The sequence below is a fragment of the Lynx rufus genome, unplaced genomic scaffold (assembly GCF_022079265.1).
Source record: "Lynx rufus isolate CCGP_SWC_20201006 ecotype Redwood Valley unplaced genomic scaffold, mLynRuf1.p SCAF_3, whole genome shotgun sequence".
Taxonomy (NCBI): Eukaryota; Metazoa; Chordata; class Mammalia; order Carnivora; family Felidae; genus Lynx; species Lynx rufus.
In genome coordinates this window covers 174,153,210-174,172,702 of record NW_025814845.1, presented here as the reverse complement: position 1 = coordinate 174,172,702, position 19,493 = coordinate 174,153,210, and the positions used below count along the sequence as shown (strand labels likewise).

At 35.6% G+C, this 19,493-nt stretch overlaps 1 protein-coding gene across 1 annotated transcript in view; it reads right to left on the bottom strand.

The window, feature by feature from the left end:
• Window positions 1-1,793: 1,793 nt before the first annotated feature.
• The window catches only part of TEX15 (testis expressed 15, meiosis and synapsis associated), a 63,718-nt gene continuing 46,018 nt past the window's right edge, over window positions 1,794-19,493 (bottom strand). Inside the window, exons 6-9 of the mRNA XM_047090825.1 lie at window positions 11,109-18,451; window positions 8,728-8,786; window positions 5,300-6,417; window positions 1,794-1,831 (exon numbers count right to left, since the gene is read on the bottom strand). Of these exons, the coding sequence (XP_046946781.1) occupies window positions 1,794-1,831; window positions 5,300-6,417; window positions 8,728-8,786; window positions 11,109-18,451 (8,558 nt within the window). The remainder of the gene's footprint in view (window positions 1,832-5,299; window positions 6,418-8,727; window positions 8,787-11,108; window positions 18,452-19,493) is intronic.

The window sequence follows — 19,493 nt, the reverse complement described above, 5'->3', positions numbered from 1 at the left end:
AATTAAAACTCATGAAATAAAAATATCACAAGACAGTATCAACAGAATCTGAATGTTGTTTAAAGAAAGCATCCTTTTAACATTTAACTTCTTGTTTACCTAATAGAGACATTTTTAGTAATAAATTTGTAACATCTTTCAATAACCAAGCATAAATCAAATGACTGAGACAAAGTCATTTTTTGAATAAGTGTTAGTATTACTGTTTTAATACCTGTTCAGGAGTTCAGAATTTTAGACTATTTTCAAATAAAACAACTGTATGGGCAACACCCACCTTCCCCCACCTGTATTATTTTGATATTACTTTAATTCTGTAGTCTCCAGATTCCTTCTTTCTTTCAGTTGCAGTCTTGGCTGGACTTTTCCTCTTTAGTTTCCCCTTGTTAGAAAAGAACCCTAAGTAATCTGAATTCTCTCCTATTTGGTTACTCTGGGAGGCTTACCCTGGGAGTTCTTACTGTTTTTCTAAATTGAAAAATTAGTTATTCTACGATAAATTTGGCTGAATTATACTCTTTTTGGAGGCCTGTGCTAGACAGCATAAAAAGTTTGCTCACATAAAAAGTCTGAGAAAACTCTGAGGCTCTGCTGTCTGTTTATTAGATTTAGTCAATGCAAAGTCTGTGTCACGTTTTTTGGGCCCACTAGCACTTGGGGAAAGGTCAGGTCGAGAGGGATCTTTCTAGCTGCAATCTTACAGAAAACAGGAATGGATGTCAGAGAGAGTGCTGAAGACCATAGTTATACACTACACCCCTGTTCTACGATGATTATTACTGAGACATTTTTTGCTTTTGTGGAGTGCTGGAAAAAGAAAAAAAAAATCTATGACCACAGGATTAAAAAACTCTATGTGCTGCATTATTTAAATCACTAAAATACAACTAAACTAATGGCATAAGCTAAAGAAATTAGCCCTTATTATTTGCTACAAAATCACTTTTAAAAAAAGTTTGAATTGTGAAATACAATACAAAAGAAATAATCTTGTGGAAAGGGCTCACTAGAAAAGGTGCTAAATGTGCTTTAATTTCAATATGATATAAAACTACTTCAAACATAAAAACTTAAAAAATCTCTACTCAAGGACAAACACAGAAAATATGCAAACCAAATTCCCTATTAAAATATAGATTGTAAGTAAAAATTGAAAATATTGAAATTAAAGGAATTTGTTGCATTAGACACAGAATTGTAAATTATATGAAGTATCAAGAATTATAAAATTATTGGTTTGATCGATCAATTAAAGTAAAAAAATCCTTTTTTAATCTAAGGTAAATGGCACAATGTTACCATAAACAATATATCAAAAAATATCAGACTTTACAAAAATCTTATTTTAAAGATTTTACTACTATTGCTTAACTTTAATCATATTAAATGTTACATTTACTCTCCTTACTCCATTAGACTAATCTCAAAAGAATCTTTATATAAGCTGTTACCAGTTGTGATAGAAACACTTCAAAATATAAATTTCAAAATACTGTTAATGTTTCTGATATTGAAACATTAACCTATTGAAAATACTAGCCTATTGAAAATATAGGTATTGAAAATAGCCTAGTACAGTTCACTAAAATATTGAACGGAACTAATTTTGGTATTTTAGATGTCAGAAATTTTCCAATTGCATTCTATGATACGCTGTTACATTTAAACATTTTATAAAGGGCTATATGGTTTATATTTCCTACCACATTTACATATATAAAAAAAGTTAAGTAAAAAATGCTTGGAAAAACTTGTTAAATCCCCTTTATTTCAGTAGACAGAAGACTTTTTTTTCATTGTCCTGGCTGAAACGGTTCTTGTTGCCATGGAACTGGAAGAAAAACCACAAAGATTTGAGATAAGTTAACAATACAGACTAATGGCACACAATAGTTTAGTGGAAGACCTGAGTTAAGTTAGAACCAAGATATTAGAGTTCAAACTGCACATCTGCCCTTTGATAGCCATGGGATCCTGAAAAAGTTATTTAAGGCTCTTCAAGAAGTACTTTCCGGGGCGCCTGGGTGGCGCAGTCGGTTAAGCGTCCGACTTCAGCCAGGTCACGATCTCGCGGTCCGTGAGTTCGAGCCCCGCGTCAGGCTCTGGACTGATGGCTCAGAGCCTGGAGCCTGTTTCCGATTCTGTGTCTCCCTCTCTCTCTGCCCCTCCCCTGTTCATGCTCTGTCTCTCTCTGTCCCAAAAATAAATAAACGTTGAAAAAAAAAATTAAAAAAAAAAAAAAAAAAGAAGTACTTTCCTTATCTGTAAAGAACAGTAACATCTCTTCATCCCTCGTAGGTATTCTGGGAGATTTAAATGGAGTAAAGGATTCACTGTGCCTTGCACACAGGGCTCACTTGGCCCCTTCCCTTAGTTCCATTTATGGTGCTGAATACAAGCACCATGAGCAAAAACATCAATAAATGAGTCACAAGGATTTTCACACCTTTAGAAGGAGGTAGTTCCTGAAAGCCTGAGAGGTGATCTCTAGATTATTTGCACTCAGGAAAACTGAGTGTTGTGCTTATTGCCTAACACTGTTAGAGTTGCTTTTCAATAATTGTTTCTTTTCCTTTTATTTTCACTTGATTAATATAACTAAGCAGGTTAACAATTAAGATTTTTGAGAATCAAAGCTGGACTTGATTCTAGAGAGATCTTTTTATTTAAGAACACAAGAAAGCTCAAACTGAGAACCTCTGTGAAACAATTGTATTCAAGATTTTCTTCTTCTGAAATGAAAATTTCTACTTTAATTTGTAGGTTTGCCACATCTACTATAGGTTGGGTGTTTAGCCTTACAGGAGCGGCAGCACATCAAGTTAATCAAAAAGGAAAAAGCACATGGGGCACCTGGGTGGTTCAGTCCGGTGAGTGACTAACTCTTGATTTCAGCTTGGGTCATGGTCTCACGTGGGATGGAGCCCTGCGTCTGGCTGTGTGATGATGGTGCAGAGCCTGCTTGGGATTCTCTCTCTCCCTCTCTCTGCCCCTCCCTAGCACGTGTGCACTTCTTCTCAAAATAAATTTAAAAAAAAAAAAGGAAAAAGGGCAGTCATATACTTCCCCACTTCCATTCCTATTTCTTTCTCCTCTCCTGTATAGTTTTTCTTCAGGTTCTGTTTTAGATGAACAATTTCCAGTCCTGTTTAAATTCATTTGGTGGGCCAGGTGGGAAGGGAAAGACACAGAGATAATTAGAATACCATATAATACTCACATGCTGTATCATGTGAGAAACGTGCACAAATAGTACAAGAGGAACTGTCATATGGGAGAACAGCAAGAAGTTCAATGGGGCCTCAACACAAAGGTAGAAGTGGTGGGAGATGAGGCTGCATATACTGTGAAGGACCCTGCATTCCAAGCTAAAATATTTGAATTTTATCCTACAGGTCACAGTGTCAGTAGTAACTCCAATGATTTTTTTTAAACAAAAAAAATTTCTTTTTTTGGTTAAATGTTTATTTTGAGAGAGAAAGGGCACGAGGCGGAGGGCAGAGAGAGAATCCGAAGCAGGCTCCATGCTGTCAGCACAGAGCCAGATTCAGGGCTTGATCTCACAAACCATGAGATCATGACCTCAGCCAAAATCAAGAGTCAGACGCTTAACTGACTGAGCCACCCAGGTGCCCCTATTATCATTTTTTTGAAGTTTACTTATTTTTAGTAATCTCTACATAGCCAACATGGGGCTTGAACTCATGCCCCTGGGATCAAGAGTCGCATACTCTTCTGACTAGCTAGCCAGGAGACCTGGGAAATGACTTTTTAATTTGAAAAAAATTCTCTTACATTTCTCTATTTAAGACCTTAAAAGATTGTTAACTTTACTTATGATACACATTACCTCTGATGGTAGACTACTGGGGTGTTAGTGGATAATTGTAGTTTTTGCAGAATTATTAATAATTGTTTTTAAAATTTGATTTAATACTGGTGTATATAAATTTTAATTTAATTTTAAACATTTATGTTCTAATTATGATATTAAAATTTTTTTTAATGTTTATTTTTGAGAGAGACAGAGTGCGAGTGGGGAAGGGGCAGAGACAGAGGGAGACCCAGAATCTGAAGCAGGCTCCAGGCTTCGAGCTGTCAGCACAGAGCCTGACACGGGGTTTGAATTCATGAGAACCTTGAGATCATGACCTGAGCCGAAGTCAGATGCTAAACCAACTGAGCCAACCAGGCACCCCTAATTATGATATTTTATAAATAGAATTGTGCTTAAGAGAAAAAAATTACAATTTCTAGTGGCAAATTACTAAGTCGTTTCACGTATGCCCAAATATTGTATTAGAATACCAAGAGAAAGAGGGGCGACTAGGTGGCTTAGGTGATTCAATGTCCCAACTCTTGATTTTGGCTCAGGTCATGATCTGAGGGTCATGGGATCCAGCCCAGCATCATGCTCCATGCTGAGCATAAAGCCTGCTTAAGATTCTCTCTTTCCTTCTGCCCCTCTACCCAGCTCACTCTCTCTCTCTTAAAAAAAAAAAAAAAGAGAAAGGTTGCTTTATCAGATTGAAATTTCTTTGCCAAATTGGTTTTTTACTCTTTTTTTCCTCCACTTATCAATATAATGTATTTTCACAGTAGGAAATCTAGAAAATATAAAAAGCACTCTCCACAATCCCCTGATTTATTATGCAGAAGCAAACAAATTAAAATGTTGTTGCATTTCATTTCAGTATTTCTAGGCATTTTTTTAAGTCTACTTATTTTTAAGAGAGAGCAAGTATGGGCATGAGTAGGGGAGAGGCAGAGAGAGAGAGAGAGAGAGAGAGAGAGAGACAGGGAGAGAGAGAATCTCAAGCAGGCTCCATGCTGTCAGCATGGTGCCCGACATGGTGCTAGATCCCAGGACCCTGGGATCATGACCTGAGCCAAAATCAAGAGTCAGATGCTTAATCGACTGAGACACCCAGGCACCCTTAGTCATTTATTTACACAGGTATATTTATATGACATAGTTTTTAAAACTGCCATTGAAAATGTTTATAAACTCTGTGATTGTTGCATTGTATTTTGCAGTGTGGATTAACTATAACTTACTTAACTATTTCCCAAAGTTGGGTTTTACTAAAGGACATATTTGTGATATTACCAGTCTTTGGCAGCCAGATTCCCATGTGACAACATAATTCAACTGCCGAAGATAGGAACAAGACTACAAATCTACACAGAAAAATGACTGCTATATATATCACCATCTGTTGTAAATTCCATTTACATAAATGTACAAAAATAAAAGTAAAAACTCAATAAAGTGAACGTTAAAACTTATAAAACTCACCGTAAGTCCAAGGAACTTGTGGAAGCACACCTGAATCACGAGGGTAAGGGTATGCAGCTTGTGGGAACACTTGATGGGGAGCATACTGTGAAAAAATCGGCTGCTGAAAATGATAAGAAACAGGCATTTGAGATTGAAAATGCCCATTCACTGGCACCAAGTCGTTTGCTTGTGGCTCCCCAGAAAAGTAACCAGAATATTGAGAGTACAAAAGATTAGAATGTGCATTTTGGACGGTACTTGCAATTGCAGTCAACATCGCAGAAGGAGGCGGCTGTACTTCATATGATGTTATCCCATGGTATGTCTGGGTAATGGAGCTGCCACTGCTGTTGCTGTAATGATAAACACACCATGCGTAGTAAGGATATGAAGTTCCAAACGGGTGCTGAGAAGAATTATATATTGGGGTACATGCAGACTGTGGAAATTCGTTCCAACACGCTGCAGCATTCTGAGTTAGGACTTTGGAATTTTCATTATTCTGTTGTTCAGAAAAAGAGTGTTCTGTGGTTTGATTTACACTGAGGGTTATGTTCCCAGATGCTCCAACAGGTATAGTATTGGGACTGAATGTATCCTTCATGCATTTTCCTTTTAACTCAGTTTTTGCAGGCTGTCTTTTATTTACTTGAAGAACAGGAAATTTGTCCTGGATAAATTTGGATTCTGAAGGATTGGTGCATGCAGAATTTTTAATAGATGAATTTAATATTTCATGATCTTGAAGTTCAAAGACAGTGTTACTTGTTTCTAAATTGGCAGGGATGTCCCTAAATATGCCGTCTACACTTTTTTGTTCACAACTCACAAAACAACAATCTTTCTTATCACTCTTTGTTTCAGCAGCACTAAAATTCACATCCCTTTTCTTCATGCTACTTAAGTTTCCCTGTTGTCCAGTGAAATCTTCTGAAGTATGAGATGAAATATTAGTTAAATCTATTTTGCCCTCTGACTTTGATATGCAAGTGTCTTTTAAGTTCTTTAAAGGTAAAAGTGAGCCAAGTAGTGATCTTTCCATTTCAGCCTTTTTTGGAGATACATGGTTTCTTTTCAGATTGTCAGATGAACTCGGTCCTATTTCACTTTCACTTTCGAGATGAGATCTTGTAGTCCTATTAAGTGTAACACATATATACAAACAACTTTAAATATATGGAGTCCCCAATTTTAATATAAACATGTATTTGAAATTTTTATTCAGAAGAATTCTTAAGATTTACATTTTCTCTATCAGCAGTATATATGTAACTTATTTACCCAGTTTTACTCCCTTGCCTTGAATTTAGCTACTTTTCCTGCTGACGGTGATAATATTCCACATTTCAAATGTATTTCTAATATATTTTGAAATATATATAGTGTGGTCAATATTGTAATTACTTTATGCACTGGACAATTCCTAGCAGAGGTGTTTAGAAGTAGGCAACTATGTCCAATATTTTACTGTAGTTTTGCATACATATACCTCCAACTGTTGATGATCTTCGTTACTTGTAAATGGTTATATGCAACTGATGAAACTACCAGCTGTGCCCTGCCCCTGCCAAAAGACCACCTACTGTCATCAGGAGCTACTAAGGTATTTTGTCTGCTCAAGGTTGAGAATAGGAAACACAGACCTCCAGAATACCATGCCAATTTAATATCCTTGACATTTCTACCTAAATTTAGACAATTTCAAGCAGGCTGAAGGAAGTATCCACTAGGGAAATGTCTAGAGTCAGATAGCTAATATAGGTCCCCAGGATAATTATATTTTTTTGGTGTCTCATCAAATTCTTTGAATTGCATGTGGAAAAGAACATGTTGAAAAGAAAAAAGTAATCACTGCTCTCCAGTCAAGAGAAATTAATTTTTGGCCTGGAATTTATATATCCAATTCATGAAACTAAAAGCCTCGTAGTTTACTTAATCCAGCTTCTCTCAAAGGCAGCTGAGTGACAACCTACATCATCATCCAATCCCATGTAACACTTTGACATTTTGCAGAGACTACAGTTTGGACTTTATCACATTTCCAATGAAGTTTCAGTAATGTCTCAACCCTATAGATTGACAGCAGCCTGTATGGTCATTCTTTTATGTACTCTCTTAGAGGATATTCTTCCATGAAGACAGCACCCTGTATTAAACTTATCTTTGAACTTATTTTCTGCTATGTGAGACAAAGTTCGATTCTCTGAGTAGCAAATACCACCTAGATTTAGTTACCAAAACTAAGATGATTATAGAAGTGGTTTATGTTAACCCTTTACAAACCTATTCATCTTTATGCCACTATGCAATTATTTCAAGAGTCTAGAAAACGATTCTAGAAATGTAGTAAATAAAATGTGTATTGAAAAAAGCAAAACCAAGTAAGACAGAAATGAGAATGCTAATCTTTTGTATTCCATATTACTCATTCTCCTTCATAAAACAGAAAAAAAAACATGGAAAAAAAATGAAGCTTGTCATAAACTGAAAATATTACAGAGCTGAATGAAATAAGAGACAGTCCACATGTCCAGTGGGACCATTTCATGTCAAAATGAAAAAATATAAACAGTGTAGTGAATTTTTCATAAAAATAATTCAGTTCAAAAATAATAAAAATAATTCATTAAAGGTTTTAAAGCATCCTTTCATGAAAACAGTTGTGTATTTATAATATACGTATGCGTGTTTATGACCAAATTCTTAGTAATATAAGTCAGCAATTTCTATCTTTTAACCAATTTTGAAATCTCATTGGTCTGTAACAATTACAAGTTTAAAAAACTCAATCTAATCACTTGTTATATTATTTCATCTCCTTTTTTAGCCAACCAGCTACTAATCCCCATCAATTCTTTAAGTAATGTCTGTCAAGTATGAATTTTACTTTCTTCCTCTAAAAAAAAATCACTCTTCTCTAACTTACTACTTCTATCTCTACTCAGAACTTCCTTATCTTTAAATCACTTAAAAAATACATTTCACAGGATATTACCCTTCAATACTTACAGAATGAAGTTCAAAGTCTTGTTTTTTTTTTTTTTTTTCGACGTTTATTTATTTTTGGGACAGAGAGAGACAGAGCATGAACGGGGGAGGGGCAGAGAGAGAGGGAGACACAGAATCGGAAACAGGCTCCAGGCTCTGAGCCATCAGCCCAGAGCCTGACGCGGGGCTCGAACTCCCGGACCGCGAGATCGTGACCTGGCTGAAGTCGGACGCTTAACCGACTGCGCCACCCAGGCGCCCCGAAGTTCAAAGTCTTTAAAACTTAATAAAGCACTGTATAATCTGAAACCTTATTCTCCCCCTCCTAAATTTACTCTTGTCCTTTAAGTTACATGTATGATCCAATAGAGGTATGTAAACAAATGTCTTAGTATTGTTCCTTAGTACGCGCTTAGTTCTGTTTAGTTTTTCTTCACGTAGGTCTGCTGGCAACCTACCTGGAATCCTTGAATGTTGCCTTTTCTCTGTTGATTTTTGTGGCATCTTTTATGTCAACCTGTGTTTAAAAGTTACAAAGAGAACCGACATTGGCAATGTTATAAAATACAATACATATATATTTTCATCACAGGTATTTACAATTGCTTGTTTGGTCATCATCTAAAATGCACTGTCTAAAACAACATTCACTAATGATCCTCCTACCTTCAAAAACCAGTGATTCTGTTGGACTTCCCATTATGTCTTAAATGTTTGGAGAAACTTTGAAATAAACAATTTACAATATTTTTTTATCCCCATATCTCACAACAAATCTTGGGGTCCATTTATCACTGCCTTTTTTTTTAAATACATACTCTTTTTAGTAAACCGGTTTTTAAGCTCCATTGTTAAATAATTGCCAGATATGGACTTTCTTTAAGTTTATTTATTTTGAGAGAGAGCGTAAGTGGGGAAGGGGCAGAGAGAGGGACAGAGAAATCCCAAACTGGCTCTGTGCTGCCAGTGCAGAGCCCGACATGGGGCTCCATCTTATGAACCATGAGATCATGACCTGAGCCGAAATCAAGAGTTGGATGCTTCACACACTGAGTCAACCAGGCGCCCCTGGACTTTCTTTTTTCAGTCTGTCAGACAGCACCCTCTTGTAAGCCTTGGGTGACTTGCTACTCCCAACTGTCCTCAGAATCTCTACCTTTTAAATCACTGAAAAACACATTTCACAGGATGTTATGCTTCAATACAGAATGAAGTTCAAACTCTTTTTGCCTATATTTAAGACATTCTATAATCTGAAACAATATTTGTCTCCATCTTTAGTTTACTACTTGTCCACTAAATTAAATTTTTGTTCCAGACTTAATTTGAAACTCATTTCTCAAATAATGTCAATAAACATTGTATCTTTGCTCATATTATTTTCCATAACTTAGATACCCCCTCTTCATTTTAATCTTCATCAAATACCATTTTTTCCTAATTTAAGGCAACGCTTTGGCCTATGCTCTTCCATGAAATTAAAAAACACAATTTTTTTGTTGTTACTTTTCTTCTCAATACTTACAACACCTTTTTATTATTCTCATTTTACTCTTGATGTGGAGTATTACTGTTGTTTTGGATGTATGCTTACAAACTGGTTGTTTATTAAGCATTTTCCTATAAACACAGTGAAATAAATGATTGGTTTCCTGGTGTCTAGAATTAGTTTAACTAACAAATACAATTACAGTAAGCTGAGAAAAAAATCCCATTTTCATTTTGCATATAGGTTTCTCTTCTGAACTGAAATTCCCACAAAATTATTTTAAGAGAAGCCTCTGAGGGTAGAGTAGAGGCAAGTATCAGTTTATTATGGGCTCTGGAGCTAGACTGCCTGGTTTTATATCCATTTACTAACTCTGTAACCCTGGGAAAGTGACTCAACCTTTCTATGTGTCTGTTTTCATACCTTTACATAAGGTAATAACAGTACCTACATCATAAAGATTTTGTGAAGAATAAAGAGTTAATATTTGTGCATTTATTACAACAGTGCCAGGTATAAAATAAATATTTTCTATAATTTGTTAAATAAAACTTGTTTATGTAGGACTTCTTGCAACTCCTTTATAATCATCTATTTAAAAATATCTGTCCTGGGGTGGATGGGTGGCTCAGTCAGTTGAGCGTCGGACTCTTGATTTTGGCTCAGGTCATGATGATCTCATGGTAGTGAAATTGAGTCCCACGTCAACGTGGAGCCTGCTTGAAATTCTCTTTCTCTCTCTCTCTCTCTCCCCCCGCCCCTCCTCTGACCCTCTCCCTCCCTCGCATGCTCTCTCTAAAGTTAAGAAAAAAAATCTGTCCTATTTTTCCATGTGGATGATAATGGTCAAGAACACAGGTTCCATTAGCCAATTTTTAATACTTACTACATCAAGTATAGCCTTGTTATATAGGAGTTACTCAATAAATTACTAACTTACTCACATTCACATTGGACTATTCCTTAAGAAGTTATACAAATTTACATTCTTCCAAGAAATGTTTTCCAAATTAAAAAATTTAATTGTACGTTTAAAAATAAGTATTTGCAAGGTATTTCTCATATAGAGAAACATTTCACTTTATTATAAAGATAATAAAAACTGTTTAATCCAATTCTTTTTTTTAAAGTAAGCTCTATGCCCATTATGGGGCTCCACCGTTGGTGAATGCTCCACCGACTAAACCAGCCAGGCACCCCTAATCCAATTCTATAGTTAGTAAATTCATTTTGCAAGGTAATGTTCAAAGCATTCTCAATTTTTACCAATCTGCAAACTACTTGTTTGAAGAGTAGACTTGTTCTCAAAAATAATACTTACATAGGCTTTTGTTTTAAAACATTTGTTACCTTTTGTTTTTTACAGCTGGAAACAGTAGTGTTTTTCTGTCGTTTTTGAGGGTCTCCACATTTGTCTACAGTGATAGATCGTTTTTCAGAAGAATTTGAAACAGTTTTCATTATGCAATCTGAAATTGAGGGCACCTTCATATAAATACTAGATTTATTGCTATCTTTCCTAGGTTTTACATGCACATTCGTTTTTTCTTTTCCCTGCAGTTGGGAAGTCTTCTTTCTGTTATGTAGCATTTGGCACAAAACAAAGGAAATGGTTAATTCAGCATTTTTAGTACATATTATCTTCATATGTTCAATAGTTTTCATGACTTTCATAATATGGGCCATTTTCCCAAAATCTTTCCGAGGGGCAGCCATTATATTTTTGAGCAGTGCAGAAAACTGGTTGTGGCTGTATTCCAACTCTGTCATTGTGCTTCCGTAATTTATGGATGCTATACATGGCACAAAGTCAATATATGTGGAAACGGAATACTGAGAGTTCTTTAGAAGTTTTTGTATTTCTGTAAGTTCCTGAAGTTCTCTTGAGAGCAAATGAAGAGCGTATGAGCAATTAACAGCTTCACTATATTTGTAAATAATATCCAGATCTTTCTTAAGTTCAGAAATAGCAGTCTCTATGACTTTCCAAAGGCAATCTGTTGAGTTATCTTTAAGAAATGAAAAAGAAGCCATTTTTTCCTGGCAGTGAACCAGCTCAGGAAGAAGTGACAAATCAAACCAAAGCATACCTCGAAACCTCTGTTTGTCTAGTTTCTTTGCCATTGAGTTTTTAAGAAAGTGAATGGTTTCTGAAAGCATGACAATTTCAATATAGGTTTCAATGGCTGCAGGCTTTAAAATTATGGCCCCATGATTGTGGTTTTTCACCATGTCCAAAACGTTTTCTTCTGTGATAAAAATGTTATCTATGTTCTCTTCTTGCAGCATCTGAAAGTATTTTTTTAAAATTTCTAGGTGTTCGGTACATCTCAAAGTGAGGTCCTGTAATTTCTTAGAGTCTGCAAATTCAGCTTGATCTAGTATTTCGCTAATACAACAGATATCTGGGTGTGAAAGCAAAGTACTGTTAAACCCACAGTTTTCTAGGGTAACTGGTGTTTTGTTTATTAGATCATCTGACTTTCTGGAAGCAATCTCCATATTCTCAAGCGCAGTATTAGAAATTTGTTCACTGCTTAAATCCTTAGACAATGTATCATATATCTTTTTCAACTTAGAAAAAGCACACTGATTCATTTTGAGTAGCATTTCTCTATTCTTCTCTCCCGAGTATATTTTGCTGAAAGATTCTCTCTTCTCTTTCCAAATAAGACTTTTTGCAGCATCAAAAAAGATATGTTCCAGACCATAAAGAGATATTTTAATACTTACTGCCTCACTGCTCTTAATAAAATTAACTTTAGAGGTGATCATTTCTATGATAATCCACAAATGGTCTTGTTTTCCTGGATAGGAATCAACTTTAGGAGAGTCCCCATACATACCAATCAGCTTTAAAGTACTTTTTCTTAAGGTTTCTAGGTCTCCTAAACTATCTCCAAAGTTAACTCCACAGGTAAATGGAACAGAAAGAGAAAAGTCAAAGCAATCAGAACAACGCTTCATTACTGCTTCACACTCATTAATCTGTCGTTTGTATTTTAAGAATGCATAGTATGAATTATTTTCCCTTTTGGTTTCCTCAAATAATTCAATTAACTGATCATGATAGTTTTGTAACTCACAGAATGCATTATACTTCAATCTTCCTTGAAAAGCAGGATAGAAGTTGGATTGTTGTTGAAATCCACGTGGTCTACCAAGCAGCTCACTGTACAGTGTTTCATCATACCAAAGCAAGCTTCGGTAGGTTGGTTCACCTCCTAAGAGCCTTTTTTTGTTTTCAATGAATTGAATAGTTTCCATCATCATTTGGAGTTCTACCAAGGAGTCAACAGCACATGGCTTTAATTTGTGTCTGCAATTATTCCACAGGTTTTGTTCTACTAATAGTTCTCTTGAAATCAGGATTTGTTCGAGAGAACATTCTTGGTTTCTTTCAAAAGCTTCAACAAATAAAGGGAGAATACTTTGACAGGCCTTAGTTTCTTCCAGTAGAATCTGCAAAGATGATGTTTCATCTGCCCTTCTCAAAATCTGAGCTAGCCTGGCTGTAAGAGCTGAATGATTAGCTGAGCAATGTTTCTCTTTTACTCCATTCATGTATGATGCAGGCTTCTTCTCAGGAGTAGAGACTTCGGAAGTTTGAGAGTCAGTATGTAAAACAGGAATATGATTCATTCCTATAATGCCTGGTTTGGAATTACAGGCTATTTCCGAATGCAATGCAGAGTCAGACTGAGGGTCATTACTAACTTTAACTCCCCCTTCTTTCTCTCTTTTGTTAAGAGGATTAGAAACTGGGTTATTCAAAGCGACTGCCTCAGTAATGTTTTCAACGTTTAGATGAGAATCAATCAAGTTATTTTTAATTGTTTTCTTGCTTAAGTAGGAGGATTCTTCTAAGATCTTGTTCTTTTGATTTTTGAACTGAGTCTTAACAGTGCATCCTTCAGTCATGCTTTTTTTGTGAAGTGAATCTCTTGCTTTTTCTGCTTGTTTAACTTTCCACATTTTTCTGTCCCAAATGTCTTTATTTGCCATACACTTTTTTGAAGAACCCTTCATATTATCTTTTAAGAGCAAATAACTATCATTGGAAAATAGTTCCTTCATTGTATTTTTCCTACAACTTTTACTTTCTTCAGTTACTAATCTGAGACCCAACTCAGAATCCTCAAGAACATGTGATTCATTCCCATCTATATGGAAGCAATTACTTGAAGAACATTGTTCTGTCTTTAGAAGTTCCTTTCCACCACATCCTGGCTGGCAGTGTGGTACATTGGTGGATGTTGTAAAAGAATCTACAGCAAAAACTCTCTGTTTATCCAAATAAGATTCTGAAGATTCTCCTTCACTGTCTGTCACTGCTGTGGTTGATAACAATTGAGGAATACTGTCAGAATTTTTGTGTGTTATCAGAGTTAGATTTAATGGGTCCTTAATGAAGTTTTCTGGAACAGTGCCTGGTTTGGAGCTCTGATTAGCAGCTGTCCGTTCTTCTACAGGCAAATTTACTTCCAGGTTGCCTTTACAATCAGATAAAATAAGGTTATCTGGTGTGCAGATATCAACATTTAAAAGGTGCTTGATATCTGATTCTAAAACTGAAATAACTATGTCAGTTTTTACCTTTGTGTGTGTTATACAGGTTGCAGTATAACTTGTGTCTGTGCTAAAACTTACTTTGTCTTCTTTTATGCAACTTAATGATACTGAATTACTCTTATTTATTACTTTATTAGTCTCGGAATTGTTTTCTGCATCCTTAATATTATTGTGTGCTGAGTGGTTCTCAGGATTTTCATATTTATTAATGTTTGATAAAAACTTTATGCCAACTTGATTTTCTTTTTCAGTTATTTTCGCATCTGGGCAGGCTGGGGAAAATAGACATCCAGTTTTTCCAGAAAACAGCTGAAGTTCTGATGATCTTCGATTTCTCACCCGGCTCTTGTTATAAGCGGAATGACTGGCACTTTGGGATGTGGAGCACAGGGCTAACTGTGACTCAGGATACTCGAGATCACAAAATTCCCTTACATGAATGGTGGTGTGACTTCTGGAGACACTGCTGGCCATATTTCTCTTAGAAATGCATTCTGCGATTCTCGCTCTACTTGCTTTGTAAGACTTGGGCTTTGATACATGAGTTAATGATTTATCCACTTCAAATCCCAAAGCTCTTTTCTCTCCTGGTTTGCCGTATTTTCTTTTTGACAAAAAATGTTTAGTGGAATAATATCTTCTTTCAGACACAGAGCTATAACCTTGAAGGTCACAACTTTCCCAGAAATTATTGCATATTACTGCATATGATTTTGGTAATGGGCCTTTTCTTTTTTCTCCTACTTTAGCTATAAGTTGCAAAGACGTGTGAACTCTTCTATGAGCTTTTTTTAAATGAAGAACAGCTCTGTCAAGTCTTCTGGAAAGACGTTTGCTTTTGCATAAAGATGCTTCACTATTTAGAATATCAAGGACACTCCTGATGTGTTTTTCCGACTTTGAAAAGGTTTTAATTCGTCCTTGGGATAATGAAGAAAAATGTTCAGAAGAGTCTAGACTGGTTAGTCTCCTCTTCTTCCCATAAATTTCATGACCTCTTAAATCCTTATGTGGTGTGTTCTGGTCCCTAAAAGGCATATGTCGCTTTCTTTTGCTAATTCTTGATTGTGTGTCCTTTTTACTTGTAATATCATTACAATCAGTTTTTGACCCTGTCAAGGAACATCTGCTTTCATTATTTAATGCTGTGACATTAGAAGGTTCAGTAGGCAAAGGTCCACTGTTTTGTTTTTCAGACACATGATTCACTTGTGTATTATGACTCACATCAAGAGAAAGAGCAATTTCAGACTTATTCACTAGTCCTGATTCTTGCCTTCTATTACCAAATTCATCTTCACATGGATAACCTGAATTTTCACCAGAGCAGTGGGAATACATTTCAAATCCTGACACTTTCCCCTCCTCATTTATTTCTGGTCCTGTGGTTTTAGTTATGTATTTGCAAAAATTATCTTTCAATGCAAGGGATTCAAAAGTGGGATTGAATCCTGGCATAAATGTATTAGTGATTCTAATTTGTAAATCTGGAAGTAAAATTGGATTGAGCTCTCCTTTGTTTTTTTGTGTAGAGGGATAAAAACAAATACTTTTCTTAGGGTAATGCTGATCACTATTCTCGTTTCTTCTGGAGCTTTTCAAAACTTCCCTCTCTCCATTATTGCTTCCTAGTAGACCTTCCCAATCAATACGAGACTTCAGAGTTTCATATATGGCCCTAAATTCTTCACATGGATCATTTCTATGGCTATGTTGTTGAATTAGAAAAGCATCATCACACTGTTCCAATCCTACTTCAATCTTATTTTCCAATTTGAAACTCTGAAGAACTGAAGTATCACTTACTGACTGATGAAATGAGTCATGTAATTTATTGTTATCCATATCCATTTCACAATCAGAAACCCTATGTTTTACTAACAACCCAAAATCTAGACTCTCAGAAGAACAAGTTTCTTTAATCTGGTATCTTTGGTGATCTTCACGATTTGTGCCCAATGTAGGCACCGTAGCACCAGCTGTCTGCACTGCAGTACTTGAGGCTTCATGTTCTGAAGACACTTCAACTTTGGGAAATGCTGTGTAAGCCAAATGCTCTACAGTCCTGCCAGTATTTGGAGCATCTTTTTGTTGTGTGGCAGTCATAGTGTCTTCATTTTCTAACAATGTAGCTTCTGTTGACACATGTCTTTCCCCCGAACTCAAATTAAGTGTACAACATTCTTCAGAACTAAGAATTTCTACATTGTTGTAATTTTTATTCTCCCTTCTTTCATCTATGTTGGTGTAACTTTGGTTTGTATGAAAACCCTGCTTCTCCTCTCCATATATATTTTCTCTGCTTTCTGTAGACAAGGCAATGGCTTCCTCTTTAGCCTCATTTTCATTTTCTTTATCATTATCTCCTTGTTCTCTGAAATCAATATTCAGGTGTGTATCACTGTGCAACTCTGCATTACAGAACAGAGTATGACCTTCATCAATTTGAAAAGTTTCTCCACATTCTCTTTGTATGTTCTCTAATGACACTGGGTCATTTTCCTTTCTTCCATGGACACATACATATTCTCCAGTTATGTTATAATCTGAGTTGTCATGAGTTGGTTTAATGTCATGAGATGAAATAATTGCATCAATTGGCAGTTCTTTGACCTGGGGAATGTCTTTTGCTTCCTGGAAAGCATCAGTCACAATGCTAACACAGTTTTGATTTGGTTTTCCCAGTTTTAGTTCCATTAGTTTTTGAGAAATTGCAAAACTTGTATGAAGGTTATCTTCATAATCTAAAGAGAGTTGAGGATGCTTCTGTGAAAGGCTCTCCACTCTTTGTAATTCCAAACTTAGATGATCTAGCTCATATTCATCCTTTGTGGTAGATGTGGAAGATTTTTGTATTTCTAATTCTTGAGCAATTAATATTTGATCACAATTTTTCCCATAAGAATCAAGACTCTCATCCTCTTTGTATTCTTGGTACAAAGAAATATAATTATCTACTGGACTGACTTTTGCTTCCTTAGTAAAATCAATTTCCTTCCACAAAACCTGCTTTTCTCCATGTTTGGAATTATCTTCGGGGCCAGTGAAGTCTCTCATTTCTCCAATATTTTGGGTGTACTCATGTATGCTTTCTTTCCTTTGGAGAGGAAAAGCTGTAGACATTTGCTGACCAGTCTGAGATACAGTTTCTAAATTAGAAGACCATGACTCCAGAGAGATGTGATTACTGTGCCCTTTTGTACAAATATTCACTGATTCATAAGAGTTATATGCTTCACTGTTTTCTTCAATTAAAAGTGGGATGTTGCTTCTCAGTTCAGATCTCTGGGCTTCTTCCTCATTGTGTTTTTGGTTCTCAACTTCTGAAACTACATTTGGCAAACACATTGGAAAGGAAAAATTATCTTGGCCCTTACACTGTCCTGCTGGGGTAATTTTACTGGGAATTGTATAATCATAGTTGTTAAAGTCCAAGTTGTGAGCTTGAGATTGTGAACCATCAAAAGAAATTTTGAAGCTAGGGGCATCCAAACAATTAGTAAGAACAGAATGATCACCAGGCACAACTTCAGATGAGGAGGCAGAATTATTTGGCATGGATGATAGATTTATTTCTGAATTCACAAAATCTAAACTCTTCTCAAGTGGCAAAATCTCATTTAAATCTGTAATATTATTATGTTTTCCTATGCTTTCTTCTCTCCTCATCAGTCTTGGGTCTTTAATGAGTTTTGAAGTAATAACTGTGCTTGAGCCAGTATTGTTATGAAGGGGGAAAGCAGCAGAAAGACCACTTAAAGTATTTTTGAGATGTGCCAAATTTAACATGGGGTCACCATTAACACTTTCTCTGGTATCACTGGGAATAAATGAAAGACCTGAATCATATATACAAGAAGTGTCTCCACATTCTGCTAAATTGTGCTCCATCTGTCCACCGTATGTTTCATATATAGAAATGTTTCCATTTTTCACATTTCCATAGGAATTAGAAATATTTGTGTTGGAAGGATTTATCTCTGAATTTAGTGCGCCGCAAGAACAGTTTTCCTGAACAAATGGATCTACAGGTTTCCTGAAATGTTCAAAGATGACAGTAGCATCTTTTCCTTTTCCAATTCTTTTGGCAACTGTACAGTTATTCAGAGAGCAGGTTCTTTCTGTAGAAATAATAAGAAAATTAAGAAAAAATAGGAAGGAAAGGGTTTCTACATTCAACCCTTAATTCAAATAAACTGTCATAGGTGGTTTTTTCTTTTTTTCTTTTAATGCTTATTTATTTTTGAGAGAGAGAGACAGAGAGACAGAGCATGAATGGGGGAGGGGCAGAGAGAGAGGGAGACACAGAATCCAAAGCAGGCTCTAGGCTCCGAGCTGTCAGCATAGGCCCGATGTGGGACTCGAACTCACAAACCATGAGATCATGACCTGAGCTGAAGTTGGATGCTTAACCAACTGAGCCACTCAGGCACCCCAGTCGTAAGTGGTTTTAAATGAAAGTTCGATAAATAGCCTAATGATGATTAAAGTATTTGTCTCAGAAAAAGCAAGGTGAGAAGAGGATGAAAGACAAACCAATAAAATATAAATGATGTACCAGGAAACTGTGTCCTAGAGGCCTTACTAAGAAAGTATTTACCATAAATTTTTTTGAATTGTGACAAATACAAAGAATAGAACAATTAAAAAGGAATAAAAACATGTTGCTCAAAGACTAGGTATTTCTTATATTAATTTTGTATATTCAGATACTTAATAATAGAATCTACATATTAATAGGCAAAATTGTCTCCCCCTTTTATCTACTGTTACCTTGAGAAAGAAAACAGGAAGGAAATGGGAATGAGGTGGGGAAACAGATCAAAAAGGACCCAAAAAATCCTTCCCAGGAGCAAAAGCAAAGCACTACCCCTGTTCCACTAAAATAAGTATTCCTGCAAATAATATATACAAACAAAAATCTTGACAATGAAAGCAAATTTTCTCTTATAATTTATAGAAATTTATTCCTAAAATTTCACAAATAACTACATATAACAAAGGAACTTATAAGAATGCATATTTACCAAGTAAGCCATTCATAAAGAATTCATAGATAACACCATAAAAATGTCTTTATTAAAACAAATTGATGATGAGAAATTGTGAGATTTATGACATATACGAAACTATAATCATATTACTGGGAAGTACCATGAGATT